This window comes from Balaenoptera acutorostrata, chromosome 20 (genome assembly GCF_949987535.1).
Source record: "Balaenoptera acutorostrata chromosome 20, mBalAcu1.1, whole genome shotgun sequence".
Lineage (NCBI taxonomy): Eukaryota > Metazoa > Chordata > Mammalia > Artiodactyla > Balaenopteridae > Balaenoptera > Balaenoptera acutorostrata.
The window spans coordinates 37,004,882-37,028,370 of record NC_080083.1 but is presented as its reverse complement, the minus strand read 5'-3'; the positions used below and the strand labels follow the sequence as shown (position 1 = coordinate 37,028,370).

At 50.7% G+C, this 23,489-nt stretch overlaps 1 protein-coding gene across 6 annotated transcripts; it reads right to left on the bottom strand.

Annotated features, from left to right (window-relative positions):
- Nucleotides 1-2,544: 2,544 nt before the first annotated feature.
- Nucleotides 2,545-17,839, bottom strand: NFE2L1 (NFE2 like bZIP transcription factor 1). Of its 6 annotated transcripts, none has more exons than XM_057535470.1 (6): nucleotides 17,689-17,839; nucleotides 15,186-16,202; nucleotides 10,148-10,330; nucleotides 9,647-9,736; nucleotides 9,262-9,420; nucleotides 2,545-8,469 (listed from the first exon to the last, which is right to left on the bottom strand). In XM_057535470.1, exons 2-6 carry the CDS (start codon nucleotides 15,693-15,695, stop codon nucleotides 7,108-7,110), a joined length of 2,304 nt encoding a protein of 767 aa, XP_057391453.1. In that variant the 5' UTR covers nucleotides 15,696-16,202; nucleotides 17,689-17,839; the 3' UTR covers nucleotides 2,545-7,107. The 6 variants fall into 6 exon arrangements, with proteins under 6 accessions (XP_057391453.1, XP_057391455.1, XP_007183734.1 ...); XM_007183672.3 differs by having other exon boundaries at nucleotides 5,371-8,469; nucleotides 10,148-10,363; XM_007183671.2 differs by lacking the exon at nucleotides 17,689-17,839 and adding an exon at nucleotides 17,284-17,395 and having other exon boundaries at nucleotides 5,371-8,469; nucleotides 10,148-10,363.
- Between the last annotated feature and the right edge of the window lie 5,650 nt (nucleotides 17,840-23,489).

Genomic DNA, 23,489 nt, shown 5'->3' with positions numbered 1-23,489 from the left:
AAAGTATTCGTAGAGCATTTCTTTAGGAAATACAAAAACATGTCTGTCAGATGCCTTCAACAAAATTGCATCATATTAGACCTCTAGCCCAGGAGTTGAGGAGATACAGATTGGTACCTTAGTTACCATTACAAAAGAACAAGAGCTTACTAATTTGGTGACAATCACTATCAGCTGTCCTACACTGGCAAAGCCAGTCAAAGAAAATACCTTGTTCCTTCACTGCCTTCAGTTGAGTTTCAAGTTAATACAGTAAATACAGAAACACTCGTCAACTGACAGTGCTCAGGAATAATTGTTTCTGCTTTCCAATGGCATTTGAAAGTTTTGACTACCAATTTTAAATAATTTTTAATAGTTGATTTTTAAGTGCTTATTTTCCGGTATAATCTTACATTCCAGAACTCATTCAGACTCTGCTCAATTTGATTTTAACCCTTGGCTATTTAATGTTTGACCATGTGTACACAGCACATCTTTATAGTCTATGGCCTGTGGCATTGGGAATCTGTATTACAAGGTAATTATTTTCCTCATAGAGAAAGGGGGAATGCTAGAACAAATCGCTACTCCAAAATAATTTGGTAGAATTGGAACTCTGAAATCCAGATTTCTGCAATGGCTCCAAATCCTGAACTATGTATGGAGCTGAGTTCTGTTTGTTTGAGATCAAATTTATCTGATCAAGTCATACTAATCTGATGTGCAAGCTGGGCCTTCTCATGAGGATGAACGTGAACATCATGTTCTGATGTGCAAGTTGGGCCTTCTCATGAACATCATGAGGATGTTCTCATTTAAAACTCAGAACTGGGGCTTCCCTGGTGGCGCAGTGGTTGAGAATCCGCCTGCCAATGCAGGGGACACGGGTTCGAGCCCTGGTCTGGGAAGATCCCACATGCCACGGAGCAACTAGGCCCGTGAGCCACAACTACTGAGCCCGCGCGTCTGGAGCTTGTGCTCCTCAACAAGAGAGGCCGCGACAGTGAGAGGCCCGCGCACCGCGATGAAGAGTGGCCCCCACTTGCCACAACTTGAGAAAGCCCACGCACAGAAACGAAGACCCAACACAGCCAAAAATAAATAAATAAATAAATAAATAATTTAAAAAAAAAAAAAAAAAAAAAGGGAATTTAAAAAAAAAAAAAAAAAAAAAAAAAAAAATAAAACTCAGAACTGATAGGAATGAACTAAATCCAGGCTCAGTGTTTTCCCTCCACTAGAATTTTTTTTTTTAATTTATTTATTTTTGGCTGCATTGCTGCGAGGGCTTTCTCTAGTTGCAGCGAGCGGGGGCCACTCTTCATTGCAGTGCGCGGGCTTCTCATTGTGGTGGCTTCTCTTGTTGTGGAGCACGGGCTCTAGGTGCGCAGGCTCAGTAGTTGTGGCACGCAGGCTCTAGGGCGTAGGCTCAGTAGTTGTGGCGCACAGGCTTAGTTGCTCCGTGGCAAGAGGGGTCTTCCTGGACCAGGGCTCGAAACCATATCCCCTGCATTGGCAGGCAGATTCCTAACCACTGCACCACCAGGGAAGTCCCCTCCGCTAGAATTTGACTGAAATACAAATACCACTACCAGGCCAGCATTCAGCTTATTAAAGGAAGGAGTCTTGGCTTCCTTCACCTTGCCTTTTAGCAATAGGTAGAGACATCCTGGTGTTCTGATATATGGTAAGAAGGTAAGAAGTTTGATATAGGAGCTTAAGATCCTCAGACAACTTGTCAGTCTCTGATCTGCACATCACCTTGGTTTGACTGTCCAGCAATGAGGTTTTCTCCAAAAGTTGCTGCTTTCCTAGCCGATGTGCTCAGGGTTGCTTACCTCTCGTATGGATGACTTTTAATCGACTTTGGCCTTGGGCACTTCCCGTTGAGTAAACTGATGAATATTGAAAGCAAATGAAATGTGAAATAAAATCATCCTGCTGGGATGAAAAGCATAGTTGGCCCTGCCCTATAGGGCAAGTAGAGTAAGGAGTCTGTTTCTAAGGCTTTTTTTTTTTGCTTAGGTCAGTTAGGTGGCAGAACTCTGAGGCAAGGCTGAAACATTAGGTTTACAATATAATGCTGACTAGTTTTTGTTGATATTAAATAGCTTGTGTTAATTCACCAGCAGGTTTGAGTCTGCATTCTGACCTTGTTGGTTTGCATGTGATTTACCAAAGTACTACTTGTGATAGTACCAAAGCCACTGTTTACCCCACATGGATTTTTAAATCCTGGTTGACTTTGACCAATCCTGCCCTGTTTACTGTTTGCATAGTCACAGGTCAGGCTGGGCTACTTTGGGGCCTGGCTCTAGGACATGGGCCCACAGTTTCAGTTACTGCTTCAGCCCCTAGCTGAAGATTGGAAGGTTTATTAAGACAACTGAATTAGCCTTATTAAATTTGTGTTTAAAACAAAAGGCAGAGCCCCACTCTTGGTCTTTTCTCCACCTCTCCCCAAGTGAACTAGGTTTTGCTTCCTTGGTTGAAACAGCATCTGGAATTAAGTAACAAATACTGTACAACCTATTCCATTCTGCAGTTAGACTGGAAAAGAACCAGCTTTAAGACTTTTATTGATATTTCTGCACACTCAAAAAGGAAGACGAGGATTTCTATCCAACTGATTTTGAAAACACACTTCTTCACAAAGGCCCATATTCTCACTCCACCGGAGACAACTTGTACACTAGATTCTGATTCTCAACTAATTCAGGCAGGCATGAACTTTCAAAGAAATCCTAGACAGAAAAAGGACCAGAACTCAAATCACGCGTTAAGCTTCACACGTATCCCCAGAGTCCCCACATACTCACTCTCTATAAAGTTCAGAACTAGACGGAAGGAGGATGACTGACCTCTGTGGGAGAAGTAAAAGTGAAAGAGGTTCTTGGTGCACTGACAAAATGACAAGTTGAAGGTCTATGGTTCCCTTTCACTTCCCAGATGGATCAGGAATAGGAAAACAAGGCTTAACCACTCATGATAATAATCAAACACATGGATTTTGCTAGAGATTTTGCTACACTTGGTTGGGAAAATGACTTCCAGAGAGGCAGACACCAACCTGGTACCCATTTTTGTACATGGATAGTATCAAGGAAATGGGCTCTTGCTGGTAGTGCCCTAAAACTACATATTTAGTCTGAGTTTCTGAAGCTGTTGCCCTAGGTCAGTCCCTGCTGGATGAGGTAGAACTACGGTGGTGGGGATGTTCTTTTTTCTGCGAGGCACTTGTTTTCCAGCTATGTGCCAAACAGATCTGAAGAGCAGCAAGGTCTGGTGTAGCTGTGGGTGGTCAAAGCAGGGATGAAGGCAGCCTGAGGAAGGCAGGACTCCATGGAAAGTACCTCCTCATTCACTGGCTGTTTTTAATTGCTGTTCAGCTTTCCCTAGGAAGGGCAAGGAGTCAGCCGTGGAGGCCAGGTCTTGATGACACTGAGCATGTCTCTAGGTATCTATTTTCCCTCAGTTCTATATTTTTTCTATTTTTACTGATTCTGAAATAGCCCTGGCTTCACTGATGAGATCGTGTGTGGGGCAGAGATTGAAACAGTGGATCTGGGACTTCCCTGGCGGTCCAGTGGTTAGGACTCTGCGCTTCCACTGCAGGGGGCACGGGTTCGATCCCTGGTCAGGGAACTAAGATCCCACAGGCCATGTGGTGCAGCCTTAAGAAAAAAACCACAATGGATCTACTTCCGTCGCCTTACATGATTTAAAATGTGTGGGAAAATCAGTTTGAATGATGCCTAGGACTAAAGTCAAGACAAAGCAAGTCTTCGACCCCTACCCAAGCACGGTCTCAGAAGTTTGGTCCTGAGGTCTGCTCATCTCCCTGCGAAATCTAGGACCTCGTCTCACTTCCTGTCTCAGGTGTAGCAGCCTTCACAGTCCTTACTTGAGTTCTCATATCTTCTTCCTGCCAGAAAAAGCCTTGAAGCTGGAACACCCACTCCACCTGCCAACAGCAAAAAGAGGTCAGCCCCACAGCAGTGCTGACCAACTTGGCCCAAAGCCCCAGCTAATCAGCAAGCTCCCAGACACAACTGTACATCTCTCCATAAGGGGACATGGGGGAAAGGGGTGACCAAAACACACTTTCTCAGACCAGAGGCAACACTAGCAAAGGGGGAGGTGAGAGGACTTTTTCTTAAAATCTTTAAAATCTGTTTGAAAAGTTGCAAAACAAAAGTTATAGCCTAATTGTGTACTAAACAAAAATACATATATACACATTTCTAGAAAGTATACGAAAACATTACTCTGAATTTTACATGTCAGTTTTCTGTATATAACTTGTATTTCTTTATCAGCATAAATTAAGTTTTTCTGACTTAATTTTTAGCCTTTTTTTTTTTTAAGAATCTTCATTTTATTTGGCTTACAGTCATAAGTTAATTACTAATTAGGAAAGAGCTCTTGTTTGATAAGACCAACCCCTTCCAACTAGATGGGGGGGCAAAAGCCATTGTAAATTGAAACAAAAAAGAACTCAGTGTTACTCCCAGAATTCTATTCACCCCATAGGATAAACTCTAGTAGCATCATTAAAGGACTGGGCTAAGCCAGGTCACACAGCGGTACATGGGGAGTTCAAGATCACAGGTTTCATGAGGAGGATCACAGCTTCCAGTCCTAAACTTCATTTGGTAATCTCACAGACACTGTCAGGTGGGCATTCATTACTTGGACATTTGTTAAGTACCTACCCCTAGATGCGCATGTGGCTGTTCCAGCAACCATCCAGTACCTTAAAGCATTCAACTCTTCACAGGCTTTTTGTATTACTTTGAGGGAGAACAGATCCTGGTCACCTCAGCTGGAGAGCTTTCAAATGCCTTAAACCCTCGGGTCTAGCTTTCTGTTCTCTGGTTCCGTGGCCCTGCTGTTATAGTGAAGTGCTTGGCATGTGCCGGTCCTGTAGGTCTCCTGGGTTTCTGCCATCACCGTCGTCACTGTGACTACGCTCCAAAGCTCTGCACCCCGTTGGTAGGTGGGGCCACCAGAGAAATAACAGCACAATCAATATTAAAAATGCAGTCTGCCACAGGAAGACAGGTAAGGAGCTGGGCCAGGTGACAACACCCACCTAGCCTAGCCCTAGGAGAAAGGCCAAAAAGGATTCTGAATCCTTCCTCTAAAAGGATTCAGCTGGCAAACCCTACAAAAAGGCACATAACACCTGTTTGGAAGCTTTAATACAGTATTTAAGACTTTTGTCTTTCTAAATTCTTCATTGTCAATCTCTGCTGCTCTCCACCCACTTTCCCCTAAGAGCTCTGCCTTAGCTACACAATGGCCAGTCCTCTCCTCATGGGGCCTGTTTCCTTTACTCTCAATTTAAATTCAAAATAGGGAAAAATTGCACTTGAGAATAAATCATCCATTTTATTTTATTTTATTTTGTCATGTGCTCACAGCATCTCTCTCTCCTCTCCCTGGCAGGTCACAGAGATAAATTAAAAATAAAATCTACAAGGAAAATAATTTATAAAAGCACTTCCCAGGTTCGTGCCTTCTATCTGTACTGCTCAGTTAGAATGCCTCCCCACCTAAGCGGGGAGGAGAATCAGTGCTTCCCCCCTTCAACTCATTCCTGCTAGCCCGGGGCAGACAATGCTCCAGACCCAGGCCAAGGTGGGGACAGCAGTGGCAACAGTTAGAGACACTGTGGTCCTGGAACCACCCGGCCACTTGGCGCTCCCCTCTCTGCCTCCCCCAGGCAGTCCTCCAGGAGCCCTTGCTAAACTGGGGGTGTGGAGAAGCTGCCTGTGGCCAAGAGCCTGAGGGAGGGGTACCCTCAGCCCCCGTTACATGCACTTCTCATTCTCCTAGAAAGAAACCCAAAAAAGACAGACAGAGACCTTGGGACAGAGGAGAAAAATCCCAAGTGTTCACACGGTTACACGGAGTCTTTATGGCAAAGAGAACATTTAGCAGCTTTGAATATTGGTATCTCCTTTTTACTCAACACAAGCATTCTAGACCCTATAAGTGAAACAGGGCTCAAGCCCTAAAAAAAATCAAAGCGCAAGAAACTCTAAGAGGACTAGTTTTTGTTGTTGCTGCTGGGTTTTGTAGTTTTTTGTCTTTCCAGTGACAAAGCCCAGTTGTTGGTAGGGGAGGCCTGAGGGAAGGGTCATTCCCCAGTGTTGTGCTGAATACTGCCTGGCTTGTCCACACCATCCCCCTGCCTCAGAGCAGCTCCCAGGAGGCTGCAGGCCCAGCCCTGTGGGCACTGCCGGCACCCCAGCTCCAGAAGAGCTCCAGGCAGCCGGTGAGTGGTGGGGGCGCACGGGTGGGAAGAGAACAGCATTCGCATGCAGGCTCTGATGGAGATGTGGGAGCCTCAGCTCAGGGGTGACTGGGCACAGAGGAAGATGTATGGCAGGGCAGTGAGTGACATGCTTGGTGTTGGGGCTGCTGCAACATGAGGCCTCACGACCCCCGCCTGTTGACTCTACCCTTTGATCCTAACCCTCCAAGCCAGTGTTGGGTCCCAGGGGCTCCCCTATGATGGAAACCTCACAGGAGGTATCATCCAAGAGCTCCCCTTCAGGGATGCCAAAGTGCAGGAGCAGGAAGAGTTCACAGGCCCCTCCCAGAACCTACTCCGTGTTCCACCCCTCCCCTAGGTTGAAGTGGGGTTTACTCACACCAGTGATCTAGTCCCCTCTAAAACCTGCTGCCTGAAATCCTGGCCAGAGCCAACTTAACCTGCCCTCTGATTTTCTTCCCGCTTTGATTTTTCTGGGTTTTTTGTTTTCCTTCCTTCCTTCCAGGAATGAGACTTTCTACTACTTTCCTCTCCTCTCTCAAGTCCCTTACTTTCCCTTTTTCGGCCTCCAGCAATGCCAGCACCACCCTTCCCTCAAAGGAAAGGGGTAGGGGTGAGGACCCTGTCCACCCAAACAGTCTGGCCACTTCCACCCCCCTCAGTGGGGGAAGCTGAGCCAGACAGCGCCTGCGCCTGCCTCTTCCTGTCCACTGACCCGCAGTCATCCCATCTGAGATCTATTGGATAAGAAGGCATTAAAGTCCCCGCTGTAGGTCCAGGTCCAGGCCCAGCCCTTCTCCAGTTTCCATCTCGGTGAGCGTCAACCCCCTTCCTCCCCAGGCTCACTTTCTCCGGTCCTTCGGCTTCCTCTCCTGCCGCCGAGCCTGCTGGTCAGCCAAGGTGCGGGGAATGAGGAGGACGCTGCCATCCCCGGCATACTGCAGCGCATACTGACTGGGCGAGTAGGGCCGCCCGTTCTCATCCCGCAGCCGCCCAAACACTTCCTGGTACAAGCTCTGGACCTTCTGCTTCATCTGCCGCAGGGACCGGAGGAACTCCACCTTCTCCCGCAGCAGCCGGGCTTTATCGCGCTGCAGGTCCTCCACATCCCGCTCCAGGTTCAGGATGGTGTCCAGCTTGCGCTTGCGGCAGTTCTGCGCCGCCATCTTGTTCTTGCCACGGCGCCGGATGTCACGGATGAGGCTCAGCTGGGCCTCGCTCAGCTGGTACTTGGACAGCAGCTCGTTGAACTCCTCCACAGGCAGGTTGATGATCTTGTCGTTGGTGAAGGGGATCTTCATGGCTCGGGCTCGATGTTCATCCCGGCTCATCTGTTTGTCCAGGAAGTCAGCCTGCTTCTCCTTGCTGCCCTTCTTGAGGGTGCTGGGTGGTGGCAGGTCAGCGGAGTCGAGGGCACTGGGTGCCATGTTGTATGTGTGGTTGTGGCCCACGTGCTCCAAATAGGGCAGGCAGGAGAGCTGAGCTGGGTCCTGGTAGCTCATGCGGCAGAACTTGGAATACTCGGGCTGGTAGCCCACAGCGCCCTCAGCCTCTTCCAGATCCAAGGTCTCAGAGTCAGAACTGTAGCCAACTGCACCTTCCTCAGAAAAGGAGGAAGAGGCTGAGGAAGAAGCAGAGGAAGAAGAAGAGGAAGAAGAGGAGGAGGAGGAGGACGAGGAGGAGGAAGAACTACCTTCAGAGCTGCTCAGGGAGGAAGGGCTATGGCTGGAGTCCAAGGAGAGGCCTGAGTCAGAGTCAAATTCCTCTTCGAGCTGGGAGGCCTGCACGGGGTTAAAGCCTTCTTCAATGGCCAGGTCCATCAGGCTGATCTCATCTAGCATGGCTTCATCTAACAGACCCCCGAGTGGGTCAGGCAGCTCAGGGCCTGCTGTGTCGTTGGCTGTGCCATTCAGCTGGGGTGGAAAGAAGAGCCCTGCCAGGTTGGTGGAACCAAAGGTGGAGTTGAGGCTGGTAGAATTGCTGGGGACCAGCGGGAGCAGCGTGGAGCTGCCGGCCACAGGCAGGCTCTCCACCTCAGGGCTGAAGAGTGAGAAGTCCTGGCTGCAGCCCCCCAGGGACGCCTGATGCAGGCTGACATTCTGATTGATGGGAGTGTTGGGGGCAAGGCTGTAGTTGGTGCTCAGTGGGTCTCCTGGAGGGGCATCGTACAGGATTTCACTTGTTGATGTGTTCACTTCCATGGCCTGGGAGGGGAGAAGAGCATCACCGTTCACTTAGCGCAGACTCCATCCCCAGGTGTGGCTGGGGGCTCACGACAGCAGGCACCCAACATAGGCACAGCTGCATGGGTGTAAAGGCAAGAGACAGGGAACCACAGCCCACAGCATCAGCTCCTGGCCCCGCTTGATCCATCATGCCTGGCAGAGACGGGTTCCTCCCTGTGGACTCCACCCCAAGGCAGGACTGATCAGCTCCAGGTCATGTTTGGCCCAGACTCCCCCATCATGGAGGAGAGGAAAAAAGCACCTAACACTGCAAAATCAGCACAGTGAAAAGTACACCCAGCCTTGGAGTAAGAAAGCCTAGCTGCACCACTTGCTGTAAGACCAGGAGCATTTCACTCAGTCTCTCTTTGAGGTTCAGTGTCCTCACGTTTAAAATAATAAAGGGCTGACTAGATGATCGTGAGGGCCAAGTGAGACGACGATGGCTGTAAAGCACTACAAGAATGTCAGCTTTTATTAATGCTAAACCTAGGAAACACCCAGCCAAGTGATTATCTGCCTGAAGGGAAAGAAGGAGGCACACCTAGGAGCCAGGCCTGCTTTAGAAGCCTGAGCCCCGGGGCTTTAACCCAAACCCCAATCCTGACTCCACCACCTACTGACACATGGACAGTTACCTCTCAGTGTCCCCACTTTCCTATGGATCAGAAAGGTGTTACTCTCTCTTTTCCCAGAAGTGGAAAAGCAACTGAGTATGAAAACACCCCACACAAAGTCCGATAGGTTTGTGCCTGGTTCTGATAATCCTACCTGCATTTCCATGATGGACATGAGATCTTGCCACTGCTGTTCCAAATCAAATGGAGACTCTGTCCCCGTCAGGAGAGGAGACAAAAGATTGTTTTGAAGACCTGGGGGCTCACTCTCACTAGGCACTGCTTCTGTTATGCTGGAAATGTCTGCTGGAAACTAGGGCAAAACACAGAGGGTTTAACAGGGGAGGAGGAAAGACCACCTTCTGCTTTCCTCCCCGAGACTACCACCTGAGGTTCTGTTTCTTCCTTCCTCTGAATTCACCCCCAGCAGCCAGGACAAGGCCAACACCAAAAGCCGGCCCCTCAGGCAGCCACAGAGAGACACACTGTGTGCAGGCTGCCCTGCTGACTCAGTGTGCTCTCCCTGGAGTCCTGCTCACCTCAGCATTCTCCCCAAAGGGGCAGGTGGCCTCCAGCAGCCTAAGGCACTCTTCCAGGGACAGGGCTGTCTGGTCCTCCCCACCAGGCACCTGTGGCAACAGCAACTGTTAAGTCTGACTGACCCGGGCCTTGGCTGCCTGTGGGCCGAAGCCCCTTCCCCAGCCTTTCCAAGGGGAAGCTTGAAGGAGGCCCTGCATGGTTGCAGGCCTACACTCTCCCTCCGTTCCCAGGCTGTCGGCTGGCCCTGAGTCCCAAACTCCAGGGGAGAAGAGAGTGGGGGGTTCTGACACAAGCAGAAAGCCGCTAGGTGCTCTGCCTCCCGTGTGCTGTTCGTTACCAAGGCGTGGCCCCTCCGCTGCGGCTGCTCTTCTACTCCCGCTTCCTCAGCCACCACTGTGACTTAGAAACCCCAACCCGAGATATACATTCAGGCCCATCCCACAGACACAACCTGCCTTCTCTAAAGAGAAGTTTCTAGAAGTGGGCAGAGGCAGGAGTACCTGTGCAGGGAAGCTCTCCCCAGTCTCTCCATCCACTAGCAGGTTTCGTGCCAGAGCTTCTGCACCCTCGCCTGGCCAGGTGTCCTCCTGCTCTGCTCCATCTCGCAGTTCCTTATCCACATCCTGCTCCTTCTGGCGATGACTGTAGTCAAAAATCTCACGCCCAGCCCCCAGGTCAATATCCTGTCGCCAAAGGATGTCAATCAGATCTATGTCCTGAAAGACAGAGCACCTTGACTTTAGCTCTGGGGTCCAGGGGCCCCTCCCTGTCCTGCCCCTCAGAGGTTCCTCCTAGCATCACCCCAACTACTCCCGGGTGGGGCCCCTCCCAATCTACACCTGCCAGACTCTACCCCCTGTCCCCTCCGTACCAGCACAGCTTCATTCATCCATTTCCAGACACCAGCCTCCAAAAAAAAAAAAAAAAAAGAGCTAGCGAAAACCACTAGCACAACCATCACCATACCGGTCTGCAGGCTTAGGATCTGGACCAGAGGCACAGCCAGGCCAAAAGGCAGGGCCATCTTACCACTACTTAAGAAGGAAGGGGGAAGCAGGAGACACTTCTCATTTCGGGAATGGGAATCCCTTAAAACTTGGTTTGTAGAAAGCCGGCCATGGCAAGCAAGAGTGAACTGTCAAGCAAAATTGCTTCGCAGTGGCCAGCCTTGCATCAGCCTGTGGTGCCATTTCATTTGCATAAAGGGGTGGGGTGGACTGGAGAGGAAAATCCCTGCATTTGCAACCACCTGATGCAACCAATGACAACGACAGGCTATCCAGCCCTTCCTACAGCCGTTCCCCCTTCCCTGGATGAGGCAGGAGTACGGCTGAACACCCACAATTCTCAGTCCAGGCTCACCTCAAGATCCATCCCTACCAGAATAGAATGCCCACTTTCAGCTGATCCTAGCAAGCTGCCTCAATCCCCGGAGAGCCTCAGGCAGTCAGATGATCCTCACTGGACACCCCACCCCTGCCAAGGCCAGCCCCACGGTGTCCCCACAAACCAGTGCTCTCACTTCCTTACCACACCCCAGGACTCACTGACTCCCATCAGTCAACCCACTCAAGGACATAGCCCCCATCACTGCCCAGCCACAACTGCCGCCTCGGGCACCAAAACGCCTCCCTCTCACTCTACGCTGGCGGCTCCCGATTAGTTCCTGCTCCAACTGCCACCCCCACTGCCACCAGCGTACAACCCCAATAAATATGAGACGTTCGGGTTTCCTATACATGCCGCCCCCTGCTGTTGAAGAAACCCTGAACTGTTGCCTTCCAATCAGAGATTAAAAGACACTTTCCAGAAAGCAGTATCCTTAGCTTAGACCCACCTCCCTAGCTCTGACCAGGTATCCCTCTCCCACAGTAAACCTCCCTAATCCTAAGACCTCCCAGGTGCACCTCTCCCTGCAGTCTCCCCACATATACCAACCTGAACAGAAGCCCTGGACCCAGGAGCAGAGGGGGGCTGGGCCACCCGGTGACCAGCCACCAAAGAGTTAAGGGGCCGGCTCCCTTTGGCATGGCCCCTACCACTGTGAGAGCTGCGGTCCAGGCGGGTCATGGTCTGCGAGATGAGCCCCAGGGCAGCTGGTGCTGGGCAGCCGGACAGGGGGCTCCAAGGAGCTCTTGGCTCGCAGGGAGCACACCAGGCTGGAAGGGTGGCCCCTTGCTAGCTCCGAGGGGCCCAAGGAGGGTGCCCCGCCCGTGCTGCTGCCTGGGCGGCCCAGCCCAGCCCCCTTCCTCCATCCTGGAGCAGCCCCCTCCCACCTCACAACCCCAGTTCCACTCAGGCGCCCGGCAGCCCCCACCCTGCGCTCACCGCAGAGGCTGCAGTGAGATGGGACTCCCACCCCATGCTCCGTGCTCAAGCTGCAGAGGAAAGCAAGCTCCCTCCTGGGCCTATCCTCCCGCTCCTCCCTCTCTCCCCCTCCCCACGCCCCCCAAACTTGTTACCTAGGCTGCAGCAAGGAGCCAATCCCCTCCCCCTCCCACCCCGCAGGTCACTGCTGAGGCTGCAGAGAGCCAATCCCCTCCCCCAGGTCAGCAGCTGGGCTGCGGAAAGAGCCAATCCCCTCCCACTGTCGTTACCTAGGCTGCGACGAGAGCCAATCTCCTCCCCCAAGTCTCCGCTGGAGATGCGGAAGGAGCCAATCCCCTCCCACCGCCTGTTACCTAGCTGCAGCCGGGAGCCAATCTCTGCACCAGGGCAGCTGGAGAAGCTGCCGCAAGGAACCAGCCCATCCCCGGGCCGCCTCCGTCTCCTCAAGGAGACGCACCCAGGGGCGGGCAGCCCCACCCAGCCCAGTCAGCCAGCCGGGGTGGCGCAGTGAGAGAGCCCTGGGGGGAAGGGGTGCCACTCTCCCTCCTGTCGCATCCTGCTTACCCAGCCCACTCAGGACTGGAACTCAGGACTGGGCAGACACTCCTCCCACAGCTTCTCCGGGAATCTAAGTTCTTCCCTGGAAGTGTAAGGAGTTTTCCCGTTCCTCAGGAGGGCTGTGGCCAGTCGTCCTCAAGCCCAAGGCTCAAAGCTAGGCTGGGCAGGAACCCAGTGCACCCAGATCCACTGGGAACCAGGGGCTTTGTCACCCTACAACAAGCCAGACAAGAGGAAGGGGGAAAGCCATCTGCACATATGCAGGGATGTCACAGTGCTGGCCAGGCCTAGCCCCAGGCAAGAGGAGGGAGACAGGAGCCTGAAAGCCAGCACTGAAGGAGACAGGTGCTCCGCAACGTCCTGGACACAAACATGTCCCCCCCCGCCCCCCACTTTCTCTTTACCCCAGGCTTTGTTCAAGAGCAATCTCGGCCTGAGCCCCGGCTTACATCTCTAAAGCAGGAAGAATGCCCCTGACAGAATCAGGGTCACAATTCTGGCTCCCATCCTCACTGCTGCTCCCCTTGAGCCTAAGGTCAGGTCAGGGACAGTATGTTCTCCTTGGTTGCAGAGTGCTCCTCCTTGCCTGCAGAGAGCTGTACACAGGCCACCCCCTGCTCTGGGCAGAGTGCCAACCTCGAGGGGAATCCTATCCCTGACAAGGGCCTGGGCTATAGCTGTCCATCGAATAGGCCTGGCAGCAGGGGAGTGCTGCCACCCCAGGGATAATACCAGCTCCAGCAGTGCCTGTCACATGCTCTGGACCTGGGTATTTTTATCCCTGAGTTGCTGAGGAAATAATGTTCTAGACACACAATAATCCTCCCTTCCCCCATACCCAGCCTGGGCCCCTAATGCTAACCCACCCCCAATCTCCAGAGGGAGCAGTGAAGGCCTGTGGTCAGGGAAAGCACAAACTTCATGAAGATCAAGAAATGGAGGCAACCAGGGTCAAAGTCCCATCCCATCCCATCCCACCCCAACCCATCCAATTACATTGAAAACATCCCATTCCACCCCATCCCAGGAGAGGTCCCTGCAGGAAGAGGAATGAAGCTATGCCTGGTGGGTTACCAGCAGCAGGATTCCCAAGCCCAATTACATCCACCCCTTGAGGAGCTACCGTGGGTGGGATGATGGAAAAGGAGGCTGGGAGGCATACTTCTTCAGACCACTGTGCCAAGACTGGAGCCCAGTTGACGGGAAATAACAGAGGCAGCAGAAGAGAGGTGGCACTGTAAGAATCTCAGAAAAGAGGCACTGCAAGGCAAGGAGTGCTCATGACTCCCATACTCAGGTAATTCTTATCTCTCTCAAAAGTAGAGCCAATATGAGCCAGCTAAGCACAGAGCAACCCTGGCACTACTGACATTTGGGGCCAGATCAATCTGTTATTTAGGGGCTGTCCTATGCTTTTTAGGAAGTTCAGCAGCACCCCATGCATCTCTGCACTAGATGCCAATAGCACCTTCTCCAGTTGTGACAACCAAAACTGTCTCTGGACACTGCCACATGTTCCCTGATGGACAAAATCATCCCCAGTTGAGGACCACTGGCCCAGAGGAAGCCACATGATTTGACAGTCACTAACACTCAGAGAACCGAGCTCAGGAACAGGCTTCAACGCGGGATGGGAGGCAAAACCTGGTCTGACTGATAGGCAGAAAGAGCCAAGTTCTACAGCATCTGTAAAACTTTTAACATACCTCCACACCCCCTCTTCTCAAACAATCCCCCCATGCACCCTCGCCTCAAGACTCAGCTCTGGAAAACCCAGCCCAGTGCAATCCAGCCTCCTCCTTCCCTAACGGCCAGCAACTGAACTGGACCTTTTTCCAAGCTCCTTAAGACTGAGTGGCAAGACAGGTCCAAACGCAGAGCTCAAAGCAGTCTTATCACATTGGTGGGGGAGGGGCAGCAGAAACCATTTAACATGGTTAGAGGCGACTGCATCACCTTCTGCCCAGAGCAGTGTGTCAGCCACTCCTCAGTTCAGACCTCTGACAGCTCAAAGCAAGCTGCCTTCAGCAGCAGAATGCGGTTTCTCTTCTAGTTCCCATCCCTCCCATCCCTACGCGCTGCAGTGGGCCTTTAGCAAAGAATGGGAGCCTTGGCCCTCTCCTGGCCAAGAATAACTATCTAAATCTACCCCTTGGCTCAGACCCAGGAGAGGCGACTTATCAGGACCTTACCACCACAACAGGCCTGACCACAAAGGAGGAGAACTTCAGGATACGTATGTGTGTTTTGATGTGGGGGGAGGTACAAGGCAACAGTCCACAAAATATTTGTGTCTTAGCAACAAACATACACCGCATCAAAGCCCATCACAACATGACTCCCTCCCCCACCCTGGGCCTCCAGGAGTCATGTTGAAATCCAAGCAGTAAACACACAGGCATGTTCTAAGGACCTCCCACTGCCCTGACAGTTCATTTAGAGGTGGGTCAATGGTTCAACACAAGGAAATGCTCCCAACCCCCAATCCTAGTCAGACAATCTAGCCCACTCCTATCCCAGAACAATGCCTGAGACCCCCTGGAACCTCTCTGGTTCTTTACAGGGCTTACTACTATTACTACACTCCTTCAGGACCAGCCCACCCCCCCAACCCCAGACCCTTCCCACCCTCCCCTCCACGTCGCCACTAACCTCTTTGGTTAAGTCTCCACTGACTGGAGGGGCTACAGCCCCCAAATCCTCCAAATCTTCACTGAATCCCTGCTCCGTTTCGCTTTCTCGCACCCCGTTGTCTGGGCCTGTCACATCCTGGAGACCACTGGAACTCTCGAGGGCGAGGCCCGAGCTGGGCTGGCTGCCAGAGACAGACCCCTCCGGATCCCGGTGGACCAGCCAGGCGTTAACCTCAGTGGTTGGCACCTGGAACCTGTCCAGGGCCCTCACCTGACTGAGGAGCCGCCGGGCAGTGAAGTAATTGTCCAGGTCTATGCTCTTGGGGTGGATACCGTAGCCATCCAAGGTATTCCTCAGGTTGTGGAACTGGGTCTGAGTATAGGCAGAACTGGGCCCCAGGATGATCTCCCGGAGCGGGGGGAGCTGCGAGGTCAGGTAAGTATCCACGTCCACCCGCACCCCGATCAAACTCAGCAGAATGGTGAACTGGAGGAGTCCTTCCGTTAAGTATTTCTTCAGAGAAAGCATTGCTGAAGGACCAGAATGTTTATGCTTTTTGGTTTTTAAATCTTCCAAAAGACAAATCAAGGCCACTGCTCTGCTGCTCCAGCCAGCAAGTTACCCTCCTCAGTGCCAAACCCTGTACCCCACCCTGGCAGAACACAGGGGCTGAGCTTCCTGACGGCCTCAGAGGAAAGCACACCCCTTGGAGCCAAGGCCACACTCCAGACCACATTCACTTTTCCCTTCTTGACACCTCACCTCCGAAAGTACAACTGTTTCCTAACCCAGTCCAGGCCCTCAGGGCCCACGTGACTTACTGTCTCCACAGTCCACATACAGTCACTTCCTCACTCACATTAGTTGTCCTCTCTGTAAATTTCACTGCAGGTTGTTCTCGGGAACAGCTGATGGATATTTTTTTTTCCTTCTCTCTCCTAAGGTTTATTTCCTTTGGCTGGAGCTACAGGCCTTTTGTCTTGGGTCAGAGTGTCCCGCCTCCTCCGCACTTACCAGGGGGGTTTCCAGAGAAACCTGAAATGGGAATCACAAAAGCAACAGGATAAGATTCCATAATTTTCATGCCATGACCAAGGCAGAGGTAGGAAACACATTAAAAGGCCACTTTTATTTTTTATTTAAAAATAAATCAGTTATTATACTCCAAGAAAAACAAAACATGAAAACCTGTTACAGACAGAACAACTATGAGAGGAAGGTATTGCTCACAAGGGATCTCAGTTTCTGGATATTAATTCTGCAGTACCCTAAAAGGTAGCTCATTTTGGATAAGCAGATAATGCCCAGGGCATCCAAAATATTTTACACCTTGTCTGATTTACCAACCCTCCCCCCACCCCATACACACTACCCAGCTTCTATTTTTAGCGTGAGAAGTCCATTTCCTATCTTAAAAGAAAGTTTGTTTCTCATCTCTCAGGAGAAAACTGCCTACAATTCTTGTGCCTTCAAGTTCTAAAAGGGAGGGAGAGATTATTAATGGGTGAGAGAGTAAAAGGACAAGAGAACAACCACCACATCATAGAAAAAAATAACGCCTTTTGTTTTCCCAACTTTAAAATCTGATTTCCCTTTCCTATCACTCTCACATTTTTTAAAAAATGGGGGTACTGACGAGATGGGGGGCCCTGAGGCAGGATTATTCGGTCCAGAATTTGAATAGGCAGGTTTTATTTTCATTCACGTGACCTTCTGATCCAAAGCAGAAGGATATGGCCAAGTCTTCAACCCAGATAGCCAAGTGGGGAGGGAGTAAAGCTGCCTTTCACTTTCTAGTCTCTACTTCTGAGCTTCCATTAACCTCATAAACCACGACATAGCTCTCTCCTGTTCACTGCTGTGACCCATCTACGAACTTCATCCTAACGGGAAAGAGGGACACACACACACACACACACACACACACACACACACACACACACACCCTTATCTGGTTGGAGTAAACATAACTGCGACCCAGAATTCCTGCTTACACTACCCTCCAGTTCTCACGCAATTTACTACTAAAAACCTCCCAAGAGCCAATTAAGTTCGAGAAACCGTTAAAGATCGAGTAAGGCCAGGCCTGAGCCCGGTCCCACCCTGCCCCGGATACCCGAGTCCGGCTGGGACCAAGTCGCCATGCCGCTCCTGGCGCCTCGACTTCTAGCCTTCTGGGCAGCAGCGAACAAGTGCTACTTTCCTGGCCTTGACCCACCCTGACGGCCAAACCCCACCCCGCCCTCCGCCCTTATGGCCCCACCCCGCTCCCAAGCCCGGGCCTAACACCACGCCTTCTCAGGCCCTCAGCCCTCCCCAGTCCAACCCACCCCGGAGATGCTTTCTCCACGGCCTCTCGGCCCCTCCCTGCCAGGCCCAGGGCCCGGCCCCGACGCGAACTCCGCTCGGCCGCCCGCTCCCGCCTCCTGCCCCTCAGCTCCACCCCGCCGCCCTTCACCCCGTAAGCCTCGGCCCCGCGGCGCTGCGCCCCTCCCGTTAGGGAAAGAAATGTGCATGATACCCTCTGCTGATCTCGGCGTCCGCCGCTGCCGCCACAGCAGGCGCTCAGCCCGAGGCCAGGCCTTGCCGCCGCCACCGCCGGCCGGCCTAGAGCTCGCCAGCCTCCGCTTCCCTCCCCGCCCCCTCCTTCTACCTCATACGGAAGCCCGCCCTCCGCGTCCTCCCCCGGAACACGTTTCTCCAATCAACGAGCGGAGACAGTGGCCGTCGCCGGATGTTGCTTTGATTGACAGCAGAGAGAACCCAATGGCTGAGTGTGCCTCCTTCTCCCCTTTACCGATTTCCCAAGACTGACACGGTCCACGGCCCAATGGGCATGTAGGCCCACCCCACGGCATGGGCCCACCAATAAAGTGGGGCGAAGGCCCTATCGCCCGGCGTTCGGGACCCCTCGGCCGTGCGCCCACCGCTCGCCGGCTGCAGGAGGTATTACAGGCTGAGCACGGAGTGAAGTTAATAGGCTGAGCGCTTCCAGTGCATTCTTTGGCGAGGGTATAAGGGCTTAGGGCTGGGAATGGGAGGTGGTATCGCCGCCGGAGTGCGGGGTCCCCCTCTTGAGGGTTCCCACGGTGACTTGCAAAAGTCCAGTGAGACCTGAAATGCTGAGGTGGGGCACAGAGCATGTGTTTCGCGTGGTGGGGACGCTCGTGCCGCCATCTTGGGTGCTGGCAGCGGAAATCGCTCTCCCAGCTTCCGCTCCGTGCGGACTGCGCGTTGGGCCGCTTGCCAGTAAGGGATCTTTACGCCGTCTGTCTCAGGCAAACCCTGCGGACGGTTTGCCACGACGGTGGTGGGACGTTGGGGTTATGAGGGATGTGGCATAATTAGTTATTTTTGTCATAATACAAACACCTCCTCTGTCTTTACCAACCCCCGCCACCCCACCCCCCTCCGCCCAGCCTCCCACGCAGGTTAGTTTTGCTTTTCAGGAACTTTTCTCAGTTTCTAGTGTTCTCCAGTCTCTTCTAGCCAACATCTTTGTGATTTCCAAACATTGGTTTACCTCCAGCATCACCTTGGGAAGTTGTTAAACTTGCAGATTTTGAGGCACCACACCAGAGGTTCTGATTCTTACCCTGGGGTGGCAGTCTGATAACCTCGCCCGTTTATTAAACAACTCGGTAGGTTTCATACAGCTGGTGCAAAGACCACTTTTAGGCAGTCACTAAGTTGGCATTTGTAGTAAGTTGTTCCTAGCTGTGGGACAAAAGAGGCGTTGACTCAAATTCTTGACTCCCTGGATGATCCTGCTGATCTAGTGGGCGAGCCATTGGTCCTCATACAACCAAGGACAAGGCCAACTGGTAATTTATTTGATGAGAACATCCAGTCCATCATGTGTTTGGAGAATTAGGCGGCTTAATTCTGGGTGGTTCACAGATTATAACGCACTTTCACCATGTAGGAGTATACAGCGTTGAATCCTCAGAAAACTAGTTACTCATTTCAAAGACAGATTAAGGGGACTTCCCTGGTGATGCAGTGGTTAAGAATCCGCCTGCCAATGCAGGGAACATAGGTTTGAGCCCTGGTCGGGGAAGATCCCACATGCCACGGAGCTACTGAGCCCAAGTGCCACAACTACTGAAGCCTGCGCCCCTAGAGCCCTTGCTCCGCAACAAAAGAAGCCACCGCAATGAGAAGCCTGCGCACAGTAACAAAGAGTAGCCCCCGTTCCCCGCAACTAGAGAGAGCCGTTGCGCAGCCAAAAATAAATAATTAACAAAAAAAAGATGGGTTCAGAGAGCACATGTTTTATTTATTCGTTTTACTATTTGTCACCCAGAAAATGCTAAAATATAAACCCCATGAGGACCAGAATTTTGTGCATTAACTGTTGAGTCTTCAAAACCTAGGACAGTGCCTGCAATAGCAGATACTCAATACTTGCCGGGAGTTCCCGGGAGTTCTAGTGGTTAGGATTCCAGACTTTCACTGCCATGGCCTGAGCTCAACCCCTGGTCGGGGAACTGAGATCCCACAAGCCCACAGCATGGCCAAAAATAAATAAATAAATAACATTTCAACTTTAAAAAATAAATAAGGGACTTCCGTGGTGCCGCAGTGGTTAAGACTCTGCACTTCCCATGAGAGGGGCCTGGGTTCAATCCCTGGTCAGGGAACTAGATACCACATGCATGCCGCAGCTAAGAGTTCACATGCCACAACTAAGGAGCTGGCAAGCCACAGCTAAGGAGCCCGCCTGCCACAACTAAGGCCCGGTGCTACCAAATAAGTAAGATATTTTATGGAAGTTCCCTGGTGGGCTAGTGCTTAGGATTCCGCGCTTTCACTGCGGAGGCCAGGGTTCGATCCCTGGTTGGGGAACCATCCCACATGCCGCCAAAATACAAGAAATAAAATATTTTTAAACTAAATAAATAAATAAAAAATACTTGCTGAATAACTGAAGGGGAACTCAAGCAGGCCTGTGATTAAAAGTTCCTGTTAAAAGCAGAAATCAATACTTGGAGGAGGTGTGGTTTTGAAGGATATGGCATATTATCTTAAAAAATGGATGACCATTCAGCCCCTGAATAAGACCATGAAGGTAAATACTGCTGTTGGATAAGAAAAGAGGAGAAATTAAGGTGTAATCAGTAACTCAAAATATATCAAGGGGGTTGAGAAGGAAATATTTTAAAACCATAGCACTAAAAGATATCAAGACTACACTAAAGTTACCAGGCTAAAATACACAACTATTTTGAGAAGATAGAAGGAGAGATTGCATACTGAGAGTGGCCATCTGTTTGACACAGCAAATAGAGAACAATTTTAAACCTTGACACAGTTCTGAAAAAACAACTGGGCAACCTTTTATCTATGGGGAGTCAGGGAACCTTAGCACCAACAAAACTAAGTGTTTTGGACAGTCCATTTGTACTTTACAAGTTTCTTTTGAGCTGCATAGCAGGGTACCAGGTGCCTGGGATGAGAAATAAAGTTATGTAGTACATATAAGACTAACATGGGGCTTCCCTGGTGGCGCAGTGGTTGAGAATCTGCCTGCTAATGCAGGGGACACGGGTTCGAGCCCTGGTCTGGGAAGATCCCACATGCCACGGAGCAGCTGGGCCCGTGAGCCACAACTACTGAGCCTGCGCGTCTGGAGCCTGTGCCCCGCAACGGGAGGGGCCGCGATAGTGAAAGGCCCGCGCACTGCGATGAAGAGCGGTCCCTGCACCGCGATGAAGAGTGGCCCCCACTTGCTGTAACTAGAGAAAGCCCTCGCACGAACTGAAGACCCAACACAGCCAAAAATAAAAAGAAATAAATAAAGTAGCTATAAAATTAAAAAAAAAAAAAAAGACTAACATGAAGTCAAGATAAATATTCACTGTAACGGCAGCTGTGGGTGGGACAGCCACACTGAGGAGATAACGATGTGTGATACTCTCACATCACTTTGAAAGCCTAAATTCATTTGGTCGCTTTTTAATGACTCACAAATTTGTTAAGCTGGCTCTGTTACCCATCCTCTTCTTTCCTTTCTCTCCTTTCTGGGGTCCTGGGTGTGGCGAGAGTTGCAGGCACTGAGAATAGGAGGGGCTCCATGTTAATCCTTAGAGAAACACGGGGAGGGGGAAGGGTAAGCTGGGACAAAGTGAGAGAGTGGCATTGACATATATACACTACCAAATGTAAAACCTATAGCTAGTGGAAAGCAGCCGCATAGCACAGGGAGATCAGCTTGGTGCTCTGTGACCACCTAGAGGGGTGGGATAGGGAGGGTGGGAGGGAGATGCAAGAGGGAAGAGATATGGGGATATATGTATATGTATAGCTGATTCACTTTCTTATAAAGCAGAAACTAACACACCATTGTAAAGCAATTATACTCCAATAAAGATGTTTAAAAAAAAAAATCCTTAGAGAAGCGGTGGGAAAGGTGTGGAGAGGTCTTTTGCCCACACTATCCTGTTCCCTTTCTTTTGCCTCCCAACTTCAAGTACTATGTTTAAATGTGTATAATAATTATTTGAGTGTACAGTGGGAGAGAGCTGGATCAGGAACTGTGTTATTGGGTTAAAGAATGACTAGATGGTAGTTAGAAAAAGTTTTCAGCTTAGCAGTTACAGAAAGGTGGGAAGAAAAAAGGCAAAGACAAAGAATTGCTAGCCCATTGCAAGGGCTGAGGAGAATAGAGACGTAGAGACAATCTCAGCAGCCGGCAGTGAGGCCTGGCAGGGTGTAGGCACCCAGGATATTTAATAGTACTCTGTGTAGGGAGTGGAGATCAAAAGACCGTCTTCCACTCTGTCTAGAGTTCCAGATGAAGTCTAAGCAGGTGTAAACCTCCTTCCCAGAACCCACTGATTAACATTGTAAAATCCAGGGTGTGTCCTTCTTCACCCAGGAAGCCCCCCCCTCCCCGACCCCCCCCACACCCCCTCCTTTCCCGGGAACAGCTGTTAATAGGACAATTACCCAAGAAGCAAAAGAAAGATTCCATGCTGATGTGTCATCAGTCCTGGTATATCCATTAAATCAGACTGAGAAGACCACTGGAAAAAGTGAGTGCATGCACTTGCTCCCTGAGGGAGAGGCTGAGAGCCATCAGTGGAACCAGGCCTTGCCAGGGAGGCTCCAGGCTGCTCAGGAGAGAAGAGAAGGCACTGGGAAGCCAGGAAGTTGGTAAGTTCTAATGCACAGGGATTTGGGGTCATAAAAAAAAGCCAGCTAACTACACTGAAATCCCTACTCGTCCCAGTGATATCTACGTTGACCCACCTTCCTCTGTAGGAAAAGCTGTTGCTGCCATTGGGCAGGCACGTCCATCCTCCAAACATCCTGTGATGATGACTCCTGCCCAGAAACCCTCGGAGAAGGGCATGTGGGAAGGCAGACTGGCTGTGGTTTGGAGTTCTTCTGGAATAGCAGGAATTGCTTTTTCCCCTAAGGGGAAACCCAATCTTTCTGCTATTCTGGTCACCCATTAGTTTTCTTTTCTTTAAAAATGTTTTTAAATGTTGTTAATCTATATAAATATTTCTCACTCTCCAATTTCCAACTAATCAAGGGGAATGGATAAAATAACTGCCTGAGATTTCCTTACAGCCCTTCTGAGAGATTCTAGGATTACATCCTGTCAATACCCCCTTTCTTACATGGTAAACATCATTAGCAAGCTTGTTACCATTAAACCATCAAAAGAGGTTCTACAAGCCAGTCTCTTCCCTGTGCACCTCTCCCATGGCTGTCTTAGAAGATTGCTTCTCAACCCTGGCTGCACATTAGAATCACCTGGGGGGCTTGTAAAAAATATCAGTGCCCAGGTCCCACCCCCTAACCAATTAAATCAGAGTCCCCCAGAGCAGCCCTGGACATCAGGATTTTGTAAAAGCTCCTTAGGTGATTCTTATATGCAGCCAGAGTAGAGAATCAGTAGCTTGGGGCAAGAATCCAAGTTGAGTAAAAAAGAACAGCAGGGGTAATCATGAGCACAGACCAGAATCACCACCTGATTTTAGGATGTGCTCTTTCTCAGTCCTAACGTGTTCTCTTCCTGGACCTACCCAATGAAAATGCTTCTTTGGTCATTCATGTCTTGGTGTAACATTTTATGAAGCTGAACTCAGTGGTCCTGTATGTCTCACCATGTTGTCCCAAACAGCGTTGGGTAATTTTCTTTGTATAGCTCTCAGTGTGGCATGTCACAGTCAGTGAGGTGCTATTGTGAGGTGGGAAAAGTGGGTGTTTTGGACTTAGAGCTGCGTTCAAAAACTTACTCATTGGGCCCTCCTGAGCTAAAATGGAGATAACAATATACATATTCACAAAGTTTAAAAATCAGATCCT

Coding starts and splice junctions, on each gene's coding strand:
- NFE2L1 (XM_007183672.3), bottom strand. CDS start 15,695: ATGCTTTCTCTGAAGAAATACTTAACGGAAGGACTCCTCCAGTTCACC. Junction 10,364..15,185: donor GTGGAGACTTAACCAAAGAG/GTTAGTGGCGAC, acceptor TCTGTCTTTCAG/GACATAGATCTGATTGACAT. Junction 9,737..10,147: donor GGGAGAGCTTCCCTGCACAG/GTACTCCTGCCT, acceptor CTGTTGCCACAG/GTGCCTGGTGGGGAGGACCA.